Consider the following 17,695-nt stretch of genomic DNA (forward strand, 5'->3'; position numbering starts at 1 on the left):
GTGGGAGAGAGAGAGAAAGAGAAACCAATAAAGGTTCCTCCTGCATGTGCCATAACAGGAGATCGAACCCTCAACCTGAGTATGTGCCCTGCCGAGGAATTGAATCTGCCATCTTTTGGTATAGGGAATGATGCTCCAACCCACTGAGCCACAGCAGTCAGGGCAGACATATTTTATTTTTTGTAACTTTCCATCTAATTGTCTGTTGGTCCAACTTTCCTTGGAAGACAGATTACGTATCTCCTTCCTCATTACATTAATTTATGCTGCAGTGTCAGGAATGGTGTCACCCCCTCTGCCCTTTAGAGAAGAGCAGTATAGCGGAGGCAGAATGAAGCCCAGTCCCAAAAGAGAAATGTGGCATTTCCCATGTTCCCATGTTTACCAGATATGGCATTTGACATTATAAACTGTAGGGCCAGAGATAGTCCTCATTAATCTTATTTATTTTAAATCTTATTGTTGAAAGTATTACATATGTCCCCCCTTTTCACCCTCTCATTCGTTTTATAACCCCTTAGAGTCTAAGGCTTAGACTATTCATTACAATTCTGGTCCAATACACTATCTCTTACCCTGGCTCTGCCCTGCAAGGTAGATTTTATTGTACTAAATTGCAGGTGAGAAAACCAAGACTCAGAGATACTTATTCAAGATCATATACTTCAATGTGGTGGAGCCAGCATTAATTAGGGTTATTTGGTTGCAAACAAAAGAAATTGGCTAAATTCATCAAAATAAAGGCGAGCATTAATTAGAGGTATATGGAACAGCTCACAGAATGAATATGGATCTGCAGAAAACAGAGCTGGAACTAGGACAAGGATGACTCCATCCTGCAGTGTGAAAGTGTGAACCTTTTTTTCATCCTTCTTTCATTTTGTTCAAAATTCAAAAGTTCATGGAAAGAGACTTCAGTTGATCTTGAACTTCAGAAGAAGGGCAGGGCATATAATTTACTATCCCATAAAGAAGGCCCGAGTCCTCGCTGGTTTAGCTCACTGGATAGAGCATCAGCATGTAGGCTAAAGGGTCCCAGGTTCTATTCCAGTCAATAGGACATGCTCCGGTTGCAGTCTCAATCCCCAGTAGGGGGCGTGTAGGAGGTAGTTAATGATTCCCTCTCATCATTGATGTTTCTCTCTCTCTCTTCCTTCCTATCTGAAATCAATAAAAATATATTTTAATAAAAGAAGGCCCCTGCTGTGAAAGAAGTAATTTCTCAGAAGGCATTCAGTGTTCAGTTTTGAAGGGTGAAATGGATGCTGGGTAGTAAAGGAAAACAATCTCTATGGTGACACCTTAAATGCACTGTGCGAATCTCCTTCCAAGGAAGGACCTGTTGCCCCAGCTGTGGTAGTGTTGCTTAGAGACAGCCTTCAGCTGTCAGCCTTCCAGGAATTGCAGAGCCACCTCATCCATAGTTATACCCTTTCCAGGGCAGCCCATATCATTGAAGTTGGGGTGTTAAGGCCTGGTCACTTCAGTTTACTGTTGGGACAGTTCTTTAGGGACATTTTTGGTCCAGAGCTCCTTCTAGGGCTGATTGAGGCTGTATCTGTGCCTGCAGTACAACTCAACATTTTTCTGTACTCATTCCCGCTCTCCACCACTCACTCCCAGTGGTCTTGATGCCAATAGCATTTAAAAAAATAAATGTCCCCAATGCTAAACGCATTCAGTTGTCTGCTTTCTGGAGGTCACAACCTGTGACATCTCCACTCCCCAATTCATATGTCCACAAAGTCCCAACCCCACCCACCAAATGTAATTATGCTTCATTATGACTTTTTCCCCCCTATGGTGTGTCACCAAAAAACAAACCAACTAGGTCAACTTGTCTCACTGAAGAAAAAAAGATCCACCCTAATAGTAGACAAAAAGTGGTCTGGTCGAACTTAATCAAAGACAGGTGTCAGGGACATCCTGAAGCCTTCCTAAGAGATTTTCAAGGGTAATTTTAACTATATTCAACTTTCACCTTTTATGCTACCATTAAAACCTCACCCATGTGAGACTCACCCTGTACATTTATGTGCATTGCAGTGTACAGCATTACCTCACACCAAAATTTATGACATTGTAAAAAAAAATGGTGGATGAAAAGTACAGGGGAAAATGACAGATGTTCTTATTAGAGTGCTTTTGGGGTTCTCTGTTCATAGGACTGTAGCAGCGCTGTCCAATAGGAATAAAATAGACATAAGTAATTTCAAAATTTCTAGTTAGTCACATTTTTAAAAAACTAAAGAGAAACAGGCAATATTAACATAAATCATTTAATACAACATATATCCAAAACTTTGTCATTTCAACATATAATCTACCCTGAATGGCCAGATTATTATGATCTCTGAATGCATAATAATCTGGCCACTCAGTGTATATATCTACACTAATAAAAGAGAAAGATGCAAATTGACCATACCTCCACTACACCCACCATCCAATCAGGAGTGAATATGCAAATTAACCTGAAAAGATGGCAGCAGCCCTTCCCCCCAGCTACTCCAAACCTGTGGGAGTTGAAGAAGTCTGGCACCAGCACCTGAGGCTGGCTGAAGCCCGGGAGACAAAGAAGCCGCCTGCCTTGTGATCCTAGGCCACAGTCAGCTGGAGAAGTCACCCACACTGCATCCTAGGGAAAACGGAGAAGCCGCTGCCTGCGGTCCAGGTGCCAGCACCTGCGGCTGGCTACAGCCTGGTAGATGGAGAAGCCTCCCACCCCGCAGTCCCAGGCACCAGTACCTGGGGCTGGCTGTGACCCAGGAGACAGAGATGTAGCCAACCCGCAGTCCTGGGTGCCAGCACTTGTGGCTGCAGCCCAGGTGAAGCCACCTGCCCACCATCCCCTGCGGCTGTAGCCAGCCTGGGTGCCTATGGTTGACCAGAGGGAGGGAAGCCCAGATCCTGGGTGCCTGTGGTTGGCTGGAGGAGGGAATCCTGAGTGTGTGGGGCCAAGGCAGAGGTGGTTAGGGGCAATCAAGTCAGCAGGGGAGCAGTTAGAGACTATCAAGCTGGTAGGCAGAAGCAGTTAGGGGCAATCAGACAGGCAGGTGAGTGGTTAGGAGCCAGCAGTTCTGGATTGTGAGAGGGATGTCTTACTGCCAGTTATTCCCCAAGAGGTCCCAGATTGGAGAGGGTGCAGGCCAGGCTGAGGGACACCCTTTCCCCCCCTCCCCCATGCACAAATTTCACATACTGGGCCTCTAATGTGTGTGTGTGTGTGTGTGTGTGTGTGTGTGTGTGTGTACTAGAGGCCCGGTGCATGAATTTGTGCATGGGTGGGCTCTGGCCAGCCTGGCCAGCGGGAGGGGACATGGCAGTTGGCTGGCCTGCCTGCTGGTCGAACTCCTGGTCAAGGGGACAATTTGCATATTAGCCTTTTATTATATAGGATATACACTGAGTGGTAAGATTATTATGCGTTCAGAGATCACAATAATCTGGCCACTCAGTCTATATAATAATTATCATTGACATTTTACATTTTTTTCATACACTGTATCTTACATTTACAATGCATCTCAATCTGAACTGATTACACTTCAAGTGTCACTTATGGGTTAGTGACTTCCTTATTAGATAGTGCAGGTCTCAAACATTTCTACCTATATATAAAAGCCAAAGTGGAGAGGTCGCGTTGTGCTGGGCGAGGCGGAGGCGCGCGTTTCGGGGTCTCGGCGCGGGTGTGGGGCGCGGAGCCGGGTCGCCGGGGCGCAGGCGTCATGTCAGACAATGAGGACAATTTTGATGGCGACGACTTTGATGATGTGGAGGAGGATGAAGGACAAGATGACTTGGAGAATGCTGAGGAGGAGGGCCAGGAGAATGTGGAGATCCTCCCCTCTGGAGAGCGACCGCAGGCCAACCAGAAGCGGATCACCACACCATACATGACCAAGTATGAGCGAGCCCGCGTGCTGGGCACCCGAGCACTCCAGATCGCGATGTGTGCCGCCGTGATGGTGGAGCTGGAGGAGGAGACAGATCCCTTGCTTATCTCTATGAAAGAGCTCAAGGCCCGAAAGATCCCCATCATCATCCGGCCCTACCTGCCTGATGGCAGCTATGAAGTCTGGGGGGTAGACGAGCTCATCATCACGGACTGAGCTGGACTCATCTTCCAACTGCGCCTCCCCCCACCTCCTGTTCCCACACTCTGCCCGTGTAAATAATAAACTATTAACCTTTCAAAAAAAATAAATAAATAAATAAAATAAAAAATAAAAGCCAAAGTGACTGTTTCAACCGAATGACTAAAATGACCGGAATAACCAGTCGACCAGTCACTATGATGTGCACTGCCCACCAGGGATCAGGCGCTCAATGTAGCGTCTGACCCCTGGTGGTCAGTGCACATCATAGTGACTGGTGGTCAGTGCATTTCCATAGCTAACCCTTGCCCCAAGTCGGCCAATCTCCTGCAGCCCCTCCCCGCAAGGCCAGCCAACCTCCCACGGCCCCTCCCCCCAGCTGCCGAACCCCCAATTGGCCCAATCAGGGGGGCAGTCAGCCAACCTCCCATGGTCTTTCCCTCCAGATGGCCAGCCCCCTCATAGGCCTTGATCTCGGCCAGGCAGAGGGACTCTACCCGTGTACGAATTTGTGTACCGGACCTCTAGTTATCTGATAACAGAGAAATCTCTCATTTCTCTGGAATGTTTGATCTAATTAGGTAACATTTGAGGAAAAGATGTGTAACTATATTTAACTCTGTATCAAAACTTTGCCTGCGACACCTCAGGAAAATTTCCATGCACTCTAGAGTAAAAAGTGGGCAATGGTCTGCCTGTAGGCAGAGTGGAAACCCAAACCCAGCCCTCAGCAGAAAGAGGCAACATCCTTAGGGCAGAACATGAATCAATCGTTTCTAAATCCCCAACAAGCAGTGAATCATTAAAATTTATTCAGGGCAAGCGTAATTCACAGTGTTTCCCAATCAAGTCTGTAAATTACAGACAAGAAGTCCTTTCTTCAGGTCTCAGTGCCTTTCCTTCCGGAGGCGAAACAGCAACAGCTGATAGAGAAGGCAGGAAAAAATCCCCTTAGTATTGAACTGTTGACTTAATTTAAAACAGCACACTCTACTTTTTACAACAAGGTAAATGAATGAAAGTAAGAGCTCAGTTTTTACTGCTTTGAAACAAAATTGAAATATGGAACTGAAAACTACTTTAAGAAAAATGAGGCATTTTAAAACGTTGAAGTCCATTCTATTGATTCTGTGCCTATATACACTAGATGAAAGGTCTAATTTATTCATATACCACCACACACACACCACATACACACACACACACACACCACACACACACACACACCACACACACACACACACACCACACACACACACACCACACACACACACCACACCACACACACACACACACACACACACACACACACCACAATTCAAGATATTAGAAACAATCTAAAGCAATTTAAAAATAACTTTCTTTAAAACATCCAAACCTGTAGAGAATTTTTATGAGTTTATTTGAGCAAAACTGATGACATCTGCTGGGGAGCAAGATCTCAAATGATCTCTGGAAATTTCTTTTTTTTTTTTTTAATATATATATTATTATTTAATATATATATATTATTGATTTTAAAGAGGAAGGGAGAGGGAGAGAGAGATAGAAACATCAATGATGAGAGAGAATCATTGATTGGCTGTGTCCTGCATGCCCCGTACTGGAGATCAAGCTAGAAACCTGGGTATGTGTCCGGACCAGGAATTCAATCTCAACCACCTAGTTCATAGGTCGATACTCAACCACTGGGCCACACTGGCCAAGCTCCCCTGGAAATTTCTTGAGTGAGAGAATAAAAGAGCTGATAGTCTAGGTCAGCAATTTTAAACATTTTTAATTTTTTTTATTTATTTATTTTTTTAGCTCACGACCCAAATAAACTAATTACTAAATTCTGTGACACACACAAATATTTTTTTTTCTGATCTGACTAAAGAAATAGGTATAATTTTGATTCATTCACACCAGATGGCTATTGTTGTGCTGTCATTTTTTAATTTTTTTTTTTTTTACAATTTCAGGGAAAAGTAGTCAGTGCCCTTGATGAATAGTCAGACAGTGACACTGCTCCAACTGCCCTGAGTCCAGGGTCCATGTGGGCCTCTTCTCCTCGTCCCTCCACTCAGCAAAAGAAAAACAATTTCCAGACATAAAAAGACTGAAAGTTTATTTTTTACAGGTTCTTGCTGAATGAGCTATTAAATTATATACTTAGGGAGAAAGAAACCGAACTCTGAAGGAAGGAGTGGGTGCCAAAAGCAATTGTGAGCAAGAGAACTGGTAAACATATGGGAAAACCTACAAATAGCTTTTTTTAAAAAAAATAGCTAAAAACATATCAGGTATTAAAATAAAAGAGAAAAGAGGCAACTATTCTATGTGCAGAGTTGTAGAGTCATTCCATGATGCCTAAAATCTTACAAATACATGAAGATCTAGTTTTTGTTAATTCTTTATTTTAACAAAGCTATTTTCTATCAAATTGTAGGTTTTTTAACATGTCTTTAGACAAATCGCTAGGATCCACTATTTCCACCCCATCTCTAGGATGGGGTGGAAATAGTGGAACAACAAAAATCAACAGTCTCCCATCAAAAGACTAAATTTGAAATGTCATTCTGTATGCTACAAGGCACATTATTTATGTGCAATCCAAATATTTTAGGAAAGGGAAAAAGAATTCCTTTCCACTCCCAGGCCAGATTTGTCTCTTATCTTAATTTTCATCTAATACACAAAGCAAATGTCAGATGAGATATAATCTAAATCATAGCATTTGGCTTTAAAAATCTTTATTAGTGATATTGTAAGAACCCACAAGATAGGAATGATTTTCTGGAACCATTTTCTCCTGTAGAATGTGACATTCTCTATTTTTTTTTTTTTTTTTAGTTTATTGATTTTAGAGAGAGAGACATCAATTCGTTACTTATTTATGCATTCATTGGTTGATTCTTGTATGTGTCCAGTCAGGGGATCAAACCCCAACTTTGGTGTATCAGAACAATTCTCTAACCAAGTCAGCTACCTGGCCATGGCTGACATTCTCTATTTCCTAAGAATAACAGTAGAGATTTTTCTAATCAAAATTCAGAAAGACATGACTTGAAGAACATCTGTTTACTTCCCAGCTTGAGATAGCAATAAAAATATTTTAACTGATTATTTTAGCTGTTCACTTTTGAGATTACTAATTCAAAGGCCTATATTTAAAAATCATTTATTTATTTTTCAATTACAGTTGAAACACATATTATATTAGTTTCGGGTGTATACCCGAGTGATTAGATATTATGTAACTTACTAAGTGATCATCCCAATAAATCTCATTCCCATCTATCACCATAAATAGTTATTAGAATATTATTGGCTATTCCTATGCTGTACTTTACATCCCCACAACTATTCTGTAACAACCAATTTGTACTTCTTAATCCCTTCACCTTTTTTACCCATTCCCCCCAATTTCCCTCTTGTCTGGAAACCTTCAAAATGTTCTCAGTATGTATGAATCCATCTCTGTTCTGCTTGTTCATTTATATATATATATATAATTTCAGCAAGGAAGGGAGAGGACGAGAGAAATAAAAACATCAATGATGAGAGAGAATCATTGATTGGCTGCCTCCTGCATGCCCCCAACTCGGGATCAAGCCTGCAACTCGGGCATCTGCCCTTGACCGGAATCGAACCCAGGACCCTTCAGTCCACAGGATGACACTCTATTGACTGAGTCAAACTAGCTAGGGCTATTTTGTTTTTAGACTCAATTTTTGATAGATATGTATTTATTATCATTTTATTGTTCATATTTTTTTTATCTTTTTCTTTTTCTTAAAAAAAGACCCTTTAATGTTTTTTTAAAAATGTTTTATTTTAGAGAGGAATAGAGATAAAAACATCACTCGGCTGCTAGAATCAAACTAGTAATCTCTTGGTTCATGGGTTGATGCTCAACCATTGAGCTACACAAGCAGGGCTGTTAACATTTCACGTAAAACTGTGTTGGTGGTGATGAACTCTTTTGTCCTTTTTTGTCTAAGAAGCTCTTAATATATCCTTGGATTCTAAATGAGCACTTGGTTGTAGGTCCTTGCTTTTCATCACTTTGAATATTTCTTGCCACTCCTCAAAGGCATCCATTTTTTTTTTTTTTTTAAAGGCCTACATTTTTTAAAGAGGGATGGAGCCGAAACCGGTTTGGCTCAGTGGATAGAGCATCAGCCTGCAGACTGAAAGGTCCCAGGTTTGATTCTGGTCAAGGGCATGTACCTTGATTGTGGGCATATCCCCAGTAGGGGGTGTGCAAGAGGCAGCTGATTGATGATTCTCTCTCATCAATGTTTCTAACTCTCTATCCCTCTCTCTTCCTCTCTGTAAAAAATCAATAAAATATATTTAAAAAAAAAAAAAAGAGGGATGGATATCTTAGTGTAGACATCAGTTCCTGTGTATCTCTGTGTGTAAAACTCTAGAAATTGTGTTTGAATGATAATAAAAAAAACACACATATCTATTTCTATACCTCTCTTTCTTTGTATATTTTATCTCTCTATCTTAAAACAAATTAACAAGGGTTTCTTTCTTGGTTCCTCTTTCTGCTTTTCCCTTTTTTACTTTTTTTTTTCTTGCTCTCCTCTCATTTTCTTTCTTATCGTCTCTCTATTTCTTTCCCTTAACTTTCCAATATTGAAAAACATTTTTATTTTTTCTATATATGTTGATTTTTATTTGCAATCTCTTTTTCAACACAATTTACAGACTCATCCTCATTCTGATTATATAAGTGCTAAGTGGCAGAAAGATCTAGAATAATAAATCCATCAAAACAAAGAGGCAAAGCTGTGAAAGAAACTAAGTTGCGTGCTACAGTTCTGTCTACCACGATGGGGGATGTTACAGGAAATAATACAGAGTAAGACAAAGTAATTGGACAGTTTTAGCTAAAGTTCTTTCAGTCATCTTTATCTTTAGCTCCATGTTTAAAGATACTTATGTACTTGAAACTTCCATTCTTGTCAATGGGTGCTTCTCTATACAGCTCCTCCACTTACTTGTCTGTAAACCTACCTCCCATTTCTGTCAGCAACTCTCTCCGATAATCTTCCTAAGTGGTGCCAGTTACTCCTTTATCAAAGCAAACAAACGCACTGCTGATGACATCTCCAGGATTCGTGCCATTTAACTTCTCACCAGACATCATGAAGAACATGGTGAAATGTACAGGCCCTGGAGTCCGCTGGATTCTTCCCTAAAGGAGCAAGCATAGCATGCAAACTTCCTTGTCAATGAAACCTCGATTCTGATCAATCATGTGGAAGGCCTCTTTAAACTCCTGAATCTATGACTGTTCAACATGACAAGCACATTAGATGCTGACTGCTGGGGGCGCTTCTTGGTGGTGTGGTCTTTGCTTTTGCTGGACACTGTGGCCATTTAATTTGTTACAGAACCCAGGCTGCCCCCCACCAGACAACGAGCAACTCCTATGAAGCAGTGGGCTGTGCCATGACCTGAAAGACATTCAAAAATAATTTATTTGAAAAATGATATGGAAGAAAGAGTACAGGTTTCAGATCACACAGACAGGGATTCAAGTCCTAGTTTCTCACTTCCAAGTACTGTGGACCTTGAGCAAATTATCAGCCCCTCTGAGATTCAGTTTCCTTACCTGTGAAGTGGGGCAAAGAAGTCTACCTCAGACTTGTCAGGATTACCGGAGATAAAGTATGTGAAACAGCCAACATGAGTAAGTGGCCAACAAACACTGGCTCACCTTCTCACTCAAATAGTTTATGTTTTTTTTTCTTAATTTTGAAAGCAAATAAATGGAATATTTTCTCTTTCTCCCCAAAACTTGCTTTATACTTGGCAAACCTGAATTTACTTTTTCTTCCATTAATAATGAGTTGGGGTTTTGGTGGAAATGGTTTTCCCACCCATCACTGTCTAGCATCCTATTAGACATAAATAGAAGTCAAAAAAGTTTGCATGTAATCTCTTCTTATACATGCAGAGTGCACACTGGCCTATTAAAAGCAATTCTTGCCCTAGCTTGTTTGGCTCAGTGGATAGAATGTCGGCCTGTGGACTGAAGGGTCCCGGATTTGATTCCTGGAAAGGGCACATGCCCAGGTTGCAGGCTTGATCTCCAATGTGGGGCCTGCAGGAGGTAGCCGATCAGTGATTCTCTCTCATAATTGATGTTTCTATTTTTCTCTCCCCTCTGTCTTCTTCTCTGAATTTAATACAAATATATATATATATATATATATATATATATATATATATATGGCAACTCTCTGAGCACTTTCTGGTAGCAACTTTAACTCAGTGTTTTACCTCCTTAGTTGACCATACTTTCATGTAATGGTTATTAACATCCTGCATAAAATTTGAGCAATCCCTTTTACAAATCTAGAGAAATGGGTGGAGTTCTATAAACTCCAAGCAATTTTTATAAATATAACTTCTTTTAACAGAGAGATAAGAGTTAAATAGCATCCAGTTAAAAGTGTATTCTTGGGCAAGGGCCTAAAGAATTTCAATTTGGTGTTTTGGGTTGTCTTGATGTTGACTGTTTTATTCTTTTTTTAAAAATGTGGCTATCAGCTGAGTGCTCCCACAGAGTACTAAGAGTTCTTTGTCACAAAGATAAATCACACACATTCTTTTAAAAATAAAAATAAAAAAAATAAATATATATATATTGATTTCAGAGAGGAAGGGAGAGGGATCGATAGAAACATCAATGATGAGAGAGAATCTGATCGGCTGCCTCCTGCATGCCCCATATTGGGGATTGAGCCTGCAACCTGACCAGGAATCAAGCCATGACTTCCTGGTTCATAGGTCAATGCTCAACACTGACCACACCACCAGACCACACACTTTTTTTTTTAAACCCGTTTTTTTTGTCATTAATGTGAAAGATGAGAGGTTTTTTACAGGCTTGCTCTGAGGACCTAATGAGATTACCTATGTGAAAGTGCAGCCTAAACTGGAGCAGCTCAGACTAGTTACAGAATAATGCCTTTGGGATACTGTCAGTTGAGGGAAGGACAGAAATAATCATCATTGCCCAATTGGATGGGGGAGATGGCCGAGCTCAGACCCAACCAAGGTTGATTTTTCTTTCCAAAAGAATTTTTAGGGTACACACCACTCAGATTAGATGATTTAGGCCTGGAGATATGGGCTCGTGGGAGGAAAGAAAGAAAACACATTATCATAGGGTTGTTATGAGGGCAAGTAAATGCACAATAAAGATTAGCTATTATTAGAGAGCAGTAAATATTGTACTGTTTGAGAAAGACATATCTCAGTAGCTAATGAAAGGCACTAATGCCCACTTATAGAACTAAAAGCAGGCAAAATATTCTCAAAATTATCAGAAGGAAAAAAAATCCAAAGAAAACACAGAGAATCTACTGAAAGACAGTAAAAATGAAGCTATGCCAAGGAAGCATAAAAATAGAAAACAAAAGATTACAGAACTAAAACTATACATAATAATTACAATAATAAATGTGAATGAGATAAACTTAATGAAAAATACTCAAATTAATCAAACACACAGAATCAGTCTATAAAAAGTTACATCTAAAATCAGAAATTAATAAAGCCTAAAATTGGTAATAATGGGGCAAAGCTATACTGGGAAAATAAATTGGTATAACATTTCTGGAAGGAAGTTAGCCTAATTGTATCAAAATGTAAAGCATTTATTCCATTGTATTGAGCTAATCCACTCTAGAGATTAGCCTGAGGAGAAAATTGCACAAAAGCAAAAACCTGAGCTCAGGATGTTTATCATTGTGCATTTATGGTGCAAAAAAATACAAACAACCTAAATGCTCAACCACAGGAGACTGGCTGAGTAAAACATGGTTTATAAATATCCTGCATATTGAGAAACATTAGCAATTACGGTGTTAGTCTATAGCTATTGGCTTGTATATTCATCCAGTACATTCTGAGTGAAAAAAGTCATTACAGAAGAACATGTAAGTCATGATCTCATGTATGTGAAACTATACATACAATTCTATGTGTATATACTGCATAGAGATGTGTAAAGGATGCTCACCAAAATTGTTATGGCTTTTAGATGGTAGGGTTTGGGCATGTTTTTTATTTTCTGTTTCGTACTTTATTTTGGGTAAAAACATTAGTTGTGAGAACACTGTTTTTATGTACTAGTATGTGTCTAAAAACCTTTAAAGCCACTGGGTCAGCCTATGTTTCATTGCTGTCATTCTCCCAATTATAAGCTTTAGGAAGGGGAACACAATGGGTGGCTATTAGGAAAGTCATGCCCAGGCAGGTTTCCTTGCCTGGCGAGACCAACAGGGACTAGTAAAGGAGAACAAGCATCTCTAGGACAGAAGTTAAAGCAACTCTTGCCCTGGCTGGGTAGCTCTGTTGGTTAAAGCGTTGTCCCCCATATGCCCAGGTTTCAAGTTAATCCCTCCTCAGGGCACATACAAGAATCAATAAATGAATGTATAAATAAGTGGAACAACAGTTCTGGCCTGGTGGCTCTGTTGATTGGAGCATCATCCCATGCACTAAAAGGTTGTGGGTTCGATTCCTGTTCAGGGCACATACCTAGGTTGCAGGTTTGATGCCTGGTCAGGGCACATATGGGAGGCAACCAGTCTTCCACATCGATGTTTCTCTCCCTCCCTCTCTCTCTCCTGAGCCTTCCCCGCTCTCTAAAAATCAATAAGCATGTCCTTGGGTGAGGATTTTTTAAAAAGTGAAAAAATATTGATATCTCTGTTTCTCCCCTCTTTCCTCTCTAAAATCAATAATAAAAATTTTTTAAAGGCAACAGTTAGGACAGGAGTTAAAGAGTTGCTGAATGCAGGCCCTTCTCTGTGTGTTTGTTTATAACAATTTCTTGGCTTCTATGGTGTCTATAATAAAGCAACTAGGATTTCCCCAAAATCAGAAATCTGCAGCGACTAATTTCTGGAACTTCCTGAGGCTGCTCCGTGCTGTCTATCAGCTGAGGGTTCCTGCAGCTGCGGCTCCATCTGTAGCAGTGAGACAGGGTGAGTCTAGATGGAGCCTCCTAATGCTTTTATTTATTGACTCTTTTTTAAAAAAAGAAAGCACCAATTACTTTTGTAAAAACAACCAAGCTAAGCTATTTTGTAAAGGACAGAGTGGTCAACTGTGTCCCAGTATGATAAGTTCTGAGACCAAACTGGCCCACTGGATGCAACACAGGGAGGTTAGTAAGTGACCTGGTCAGAAACAGTGTCTGTGTGGTGGGGGCAGGGGAATGGCTTAAGAGAGAGGAGAAGTGAGGAAGTGGAGAGAGCAATTTTGGACAACTATTTCATGACAAGAAGACAGGACACGCAGCAATGTGTGATTGAAGAAAGGAATGGGGAGGCAGAAACAGGTATTTAATTTTTTGTTGTTGTTGTTTATTTTTAAGATTGAAAAGAGCCTGGCTGGTGTTGCTCAGTGATTGAGCGTTGACCCATGAACCAAAAGTCCCTGGTTTGATTCCCAGTCAGGGCATATGAGGGTGGGCTTAGTCTCCAGTAGGGGGTGTGCAGGAGGCAGCCAATTATGTTTCTATCTCTCTACTCCTCTCCCTTCCTCTCTCTAAAAGCAATAAAAACATTTTTTTTTAAACAAAGAGAGAGACACAACAATCTCTCTTTCCTACCCTTCCCTCCCTCCTTTCCACTCTCTCTAAAAGTCAATGGGAAAAATACCGAGAGAGAGAGAGAGAGAGAGAGAGAGAGAGAGAGAGAGAGAGAGAGAGGGAGAGAGCCTGTAGATAAGAAGTGGATGATTCAGCAGGGAGAGGGGATGCTTGCTGCAGAGTGGAAGGACCTGGAAGAGGGGAGGGGGTGAAAACCAGAGCACCAGGAAAGGAGTTGGCCTTACACAGAAAGAAGAATGCTGGAAAGGAGGAAAAGCCATGTAGAGGTCAAATGGAGAATAGAGATTGGAAAAAAGATGGGCCTGCAGGGGCCAGTACCACCATATACTTTTGAACTGGGAGACCTCAGTTAAAATGGGAAAGCTGTCTGTGATGGAAATGTTCATCATCTTGGCTGTGGTGGTTTCACAGGCACAAACACACGTTCGAACTCATCAAGTTGTACACTTTAAATCGTGAAATTTATGGTACATCAATTATACCTCAATAACGTTGTGAAGAATTTCTTTCTGTGCTTTTAAACTGGCATGCCTCCGCCAACAGGGGGCGCGGTTGTGCACCACAAGAGGGGAAAATGGTTTTCCTGTGTTTTCGTTTCGCGGTTTTGTTTTTCCTGATCTTTTCTCGGATAACAGAGCTCTTATTCACAGGCATTAAAAGAAAGCAATTAAGTAATTATAGGCATGAAGATACAGACAAATGGGTGTGCAAAGATTACAGTAAAGCCCAGAGCTGCTGAAATATCTCAGTGCCAGAGTAGCAAGCATTTATAGACTCAGCCAGAGAGAGGATGAGGTAGCAAGACAAAAGCATTTCTTCACAGTCATATGGGAGCCAAGTATAGGATTCTCTGATGGCAAAGATTACAGTTGCTGCCGTCCAGAAAACAGGTTCGCTCCCCGTTTTTGTGAGTAGGCCAAAGCCGAGACAGATATCACACTAATGGCTGATTGAAGATGTGAAGGATACAGAACTGATAGGAGGCTTTTTGCACACACGCTAGTTTGAGGACTTTCCTGCAGCCTGGACAGAGGACCCTTGGCCCCTGACCAACAGGATCATTGTTCTCTCCTTTGTTAACTCCTCAGTGTAACATTTTGGGGCAATTAGTTTCTTTTCTTTGGGTCTCTGTTTTCTCACCTGCAAAAAACAAATTGATAGTTTGCCTTTCAGAATTAAAGTGAAAGATCCTATTGAAAAAGTAAAAGGAACTGACTGTAAATGAGAGATCTTAATACAACTACAACAATGGACAACACAAGATGTGAAAAGGTTATCCCTCCCCTGGGCCTCCTCTGCCTCTTCCAGATACTTGTGGCCAGTTTTGTTCAGTGAGGACACTGGGAAATGGCTCCTTCTTTCCACCCAAGGCTCCATCCACCTTACCTATCATAACAACACCACGGCATTATGAGCCCCTCGAACAGCTGTGTAAAAAGAGGTATAGTTTAAGCGTCTCTCCTTGGGTTTCAAGCTAATAACACAGAAGAAATGGGATTTGAACCCAGAACTCAAAGATGTACATTTTTTTTTTATTATTATTGATTTTAGAGAGGAAAGGAGAGGGCACGAGACAGAAACATCAATGATGAGAGTCATTGATCATCTGCCTCATGCATGCCCCCTACTGGTATTCAAGCTCGCAACCCGGGAACGTGCCCTGCCCGGGAATGGAATCGTGACCTTCTGATTCATGGGTCAACGCTCAACCACTGAACCACACTGCCTGGGCTGTCTGCTATCTTTTAAAACACTAGTCTCTCGGCAGTGCACTCAGCAGTCCTGCAGATCTTTCTCTTGCTTCTATAGTGTTTGAGCTGAACAGACCTAGGGATGCCCCTTCTTCCAGCCTCCCACCACCTGCCAACTTCTTCTCCAGTTGTAACCTTCAGAACCATCTTCTACCTCCAAAACCAGTTAGCATTATTTATTGAGCTTAACTCCAATTGCCTAGCAACCATGAGCTCCCAGATTCTTTAGAATTTTCCCACCACAGTGGAGGCCACTGCCAACCACCTGGTCAACCTGCGTTTGCAGGCCTCTTGCATCTCCCTCTCTCTGGGTTGTTTCAACCGTGACCATGCGGCTCTGGAGGATACGGGTCACTTTTTCTGAAAGTTGACCAAGGAAGAACTGAAGGGCACCCAGAGTCTCTTGAAAATGCAAAACTAGCCAAAACAGGTTTGGCTCAGTGGATAGAGCGTTGGTCTACGGACTAAAAGGTCCCGGGTTCAATTCCAGTCAAGGGCATGTACCTTGGTTGCAGGCACATCCCCAGTAAGGGGTGTGCAAGAGGCAGCTGATCGATGTTTCTAACTCTCTATCCCTCTCTCTTTCTCTCTGTAAAAAAATCAATAAAACATTTTTTTAAAAGTTATCTAAGTTTAAATATAAATATATATTAAAAAAAAAAAAAAAGAAAATGCAAAACTAGCATGGTGGCCACACCCTCTTTCAGGACTTGCAGAAACTGTCCAAAGAAGAACCTGAACCTTAGCCGTTTTGGATCTGCATGCCCTGAGTTCTGTCCACACACAGCCCCATCTCTGCAGCTTTCTGGAGAACAACTTCCCAGAGGAGAAGGTGAAAGTCAACAAGAAGAAGGGCAACTACCTAACAACCTCCCCAGGCTGACTGGCCCCCAGGCTGGACAACCACCCCTTCGAAAGGCTCGCCCTCCCGCATTATTAGACGTGTTTGAAGCCCAGAGGCCTGAGGGTTTCCCTGCATCCCCTGGTGCCAGGATTGTACCTGAGCACCTCCCCATAGCCATTAGGCAGCCTGGTAATCACTCCGGAGCCCTCTCCCATGCTATGGACCAAATGGAAGCAAAAAAACTTTTGCAGAAAAAAAAAATCACAAAAAGATGCTAGCATTTCTACAGTAGTCATTAGTCACATATGACTATTTAAATTAAATTAATTAAAATGACCCCCCCAAAAAATAAAAAAGATAAAAATAAAATGAACCCAAATAAAAATTCCAGTTGCTCACTAGCCACACATCAAGTGCTCAATAGCCATGTGTTGCTACTATATTTGGACAGCACAGATGTAGAATTTTTCATCCTATCTAATAAGAGTAATATGCAAATTGACCATCAATCCAGCACACAAGATGGCCACCCCCATGTGGACACAAGATGGCTGGCAGAGGAAGGCAGTTGAGGGCAACCAGGCCTGCAGGGGAGGGCAGTTGGGGGTGATCAGGCCTGCAGGGGAAGGCAGGTGGAGATAACCAGGCTGGTAGGGGAAGACAGGGGCAACCAGGCTGGAGGGGAGGGCAGTTAGGTGTTGCTCAGGCTGGCAGGGAGTGATTAAGGCTGTGATCAGGCTGGCAGGAAGAAGCAGTTAGGGGCAATCAGGCAGGCAGGCAGACGAGGGGTTGGGAGCCAGCAGTCCTGGATTGTGAGAGTGCAGTCGGACATCCCTCAAGGGGTCCCAGATTGGAGAGAGTGCAGGCTGGGCTGAGGGACATCCGCCCCCCCTCCCCCGCCCCCCGTGCATGAATTTCATGCACCGGGCCTCTAGTCATTGCAGAAAGTTCTAATGGAAAGTGCTGCTAACATATTACTGTCATGCATCAGGAAGATACAGTTAGGCACACGAAGCACTTACCTTCACCTGAGTCTGCCCCTCTTTCATCATTATTGTCTAATTCTGAATACGCTTCCTAGTCTCCCTTCGGTGTTCTACCTGAGCATCCACAGGGCATGCCTGCAGCTGGCCTGCTGGCTCTGCCAGGCACCAGGACTGTGATGACAAAGACTGATAGTGACACTTTGCCCAAGCCCCTCTGAAGCAATCTGTAGTGACAGTAACAGTGTAGGAAGTGGACAGCCTGTTTCTGCAAACCCGCTGTATTTTGGCAGATCCGACAGAAGCAGAAAGGACAAAGGGAGAAAGTAAGAAGCGAAGTGAGGAGAAGAGAGTAGTCACTAAAAACTTGGTGATCAAATTATCTTCTT

At 42.0% G+C, this 17,695-nt stretch overlaps 1 protein-coding gene across 1 annotated transcript; it reads left to right on the forward strand.

The window, feature by feature from the left end:
- The first annotated feature begins 3,661 nt into the window (after window positions 1-3,661).
- Window positions 3,662-4,214, forward strand: LOC311626242 (DNA-directed RNA polymerases I, II, and III subunit RPABC2-like). The gene has a single exon (XM_084891311.1). It carries the CDS (start codon window positions 3,729-3,731, stop codon window positions 4,110-4,112), a length of 384 nt encoding a protein of 127 aa, XP_084747437.1. The 5' UTR covers window positions 3,662-3,728; the 3' UTR covers window positions 4,113-4,214.
- The last annotated feature ends 13,481 nt before the right edge of the window (window positions 4,215-17,695 follow it).

This window comes from Pipistrellus hanaki, assembly GCF_964339955.1.
Source record: "Pipistrellus hanaki genome assembly, chromosome: 1".
NCBI lineage: Eukaryota > Metazoa > Chordata > Mammalia > Chiroptera > Vespertilionidae > Pipistrellus > Pipistrellus hanaki.

What these genes read in the sequence shown, in the direction of transcription:
- LOC311626242 (XM_084891311.1), top strand. Translation starts at nt 3,729, where the DNA reads ATGTCAGACAATGAGGACAATTTTGATGGCGACGACTTTGATGATGTG.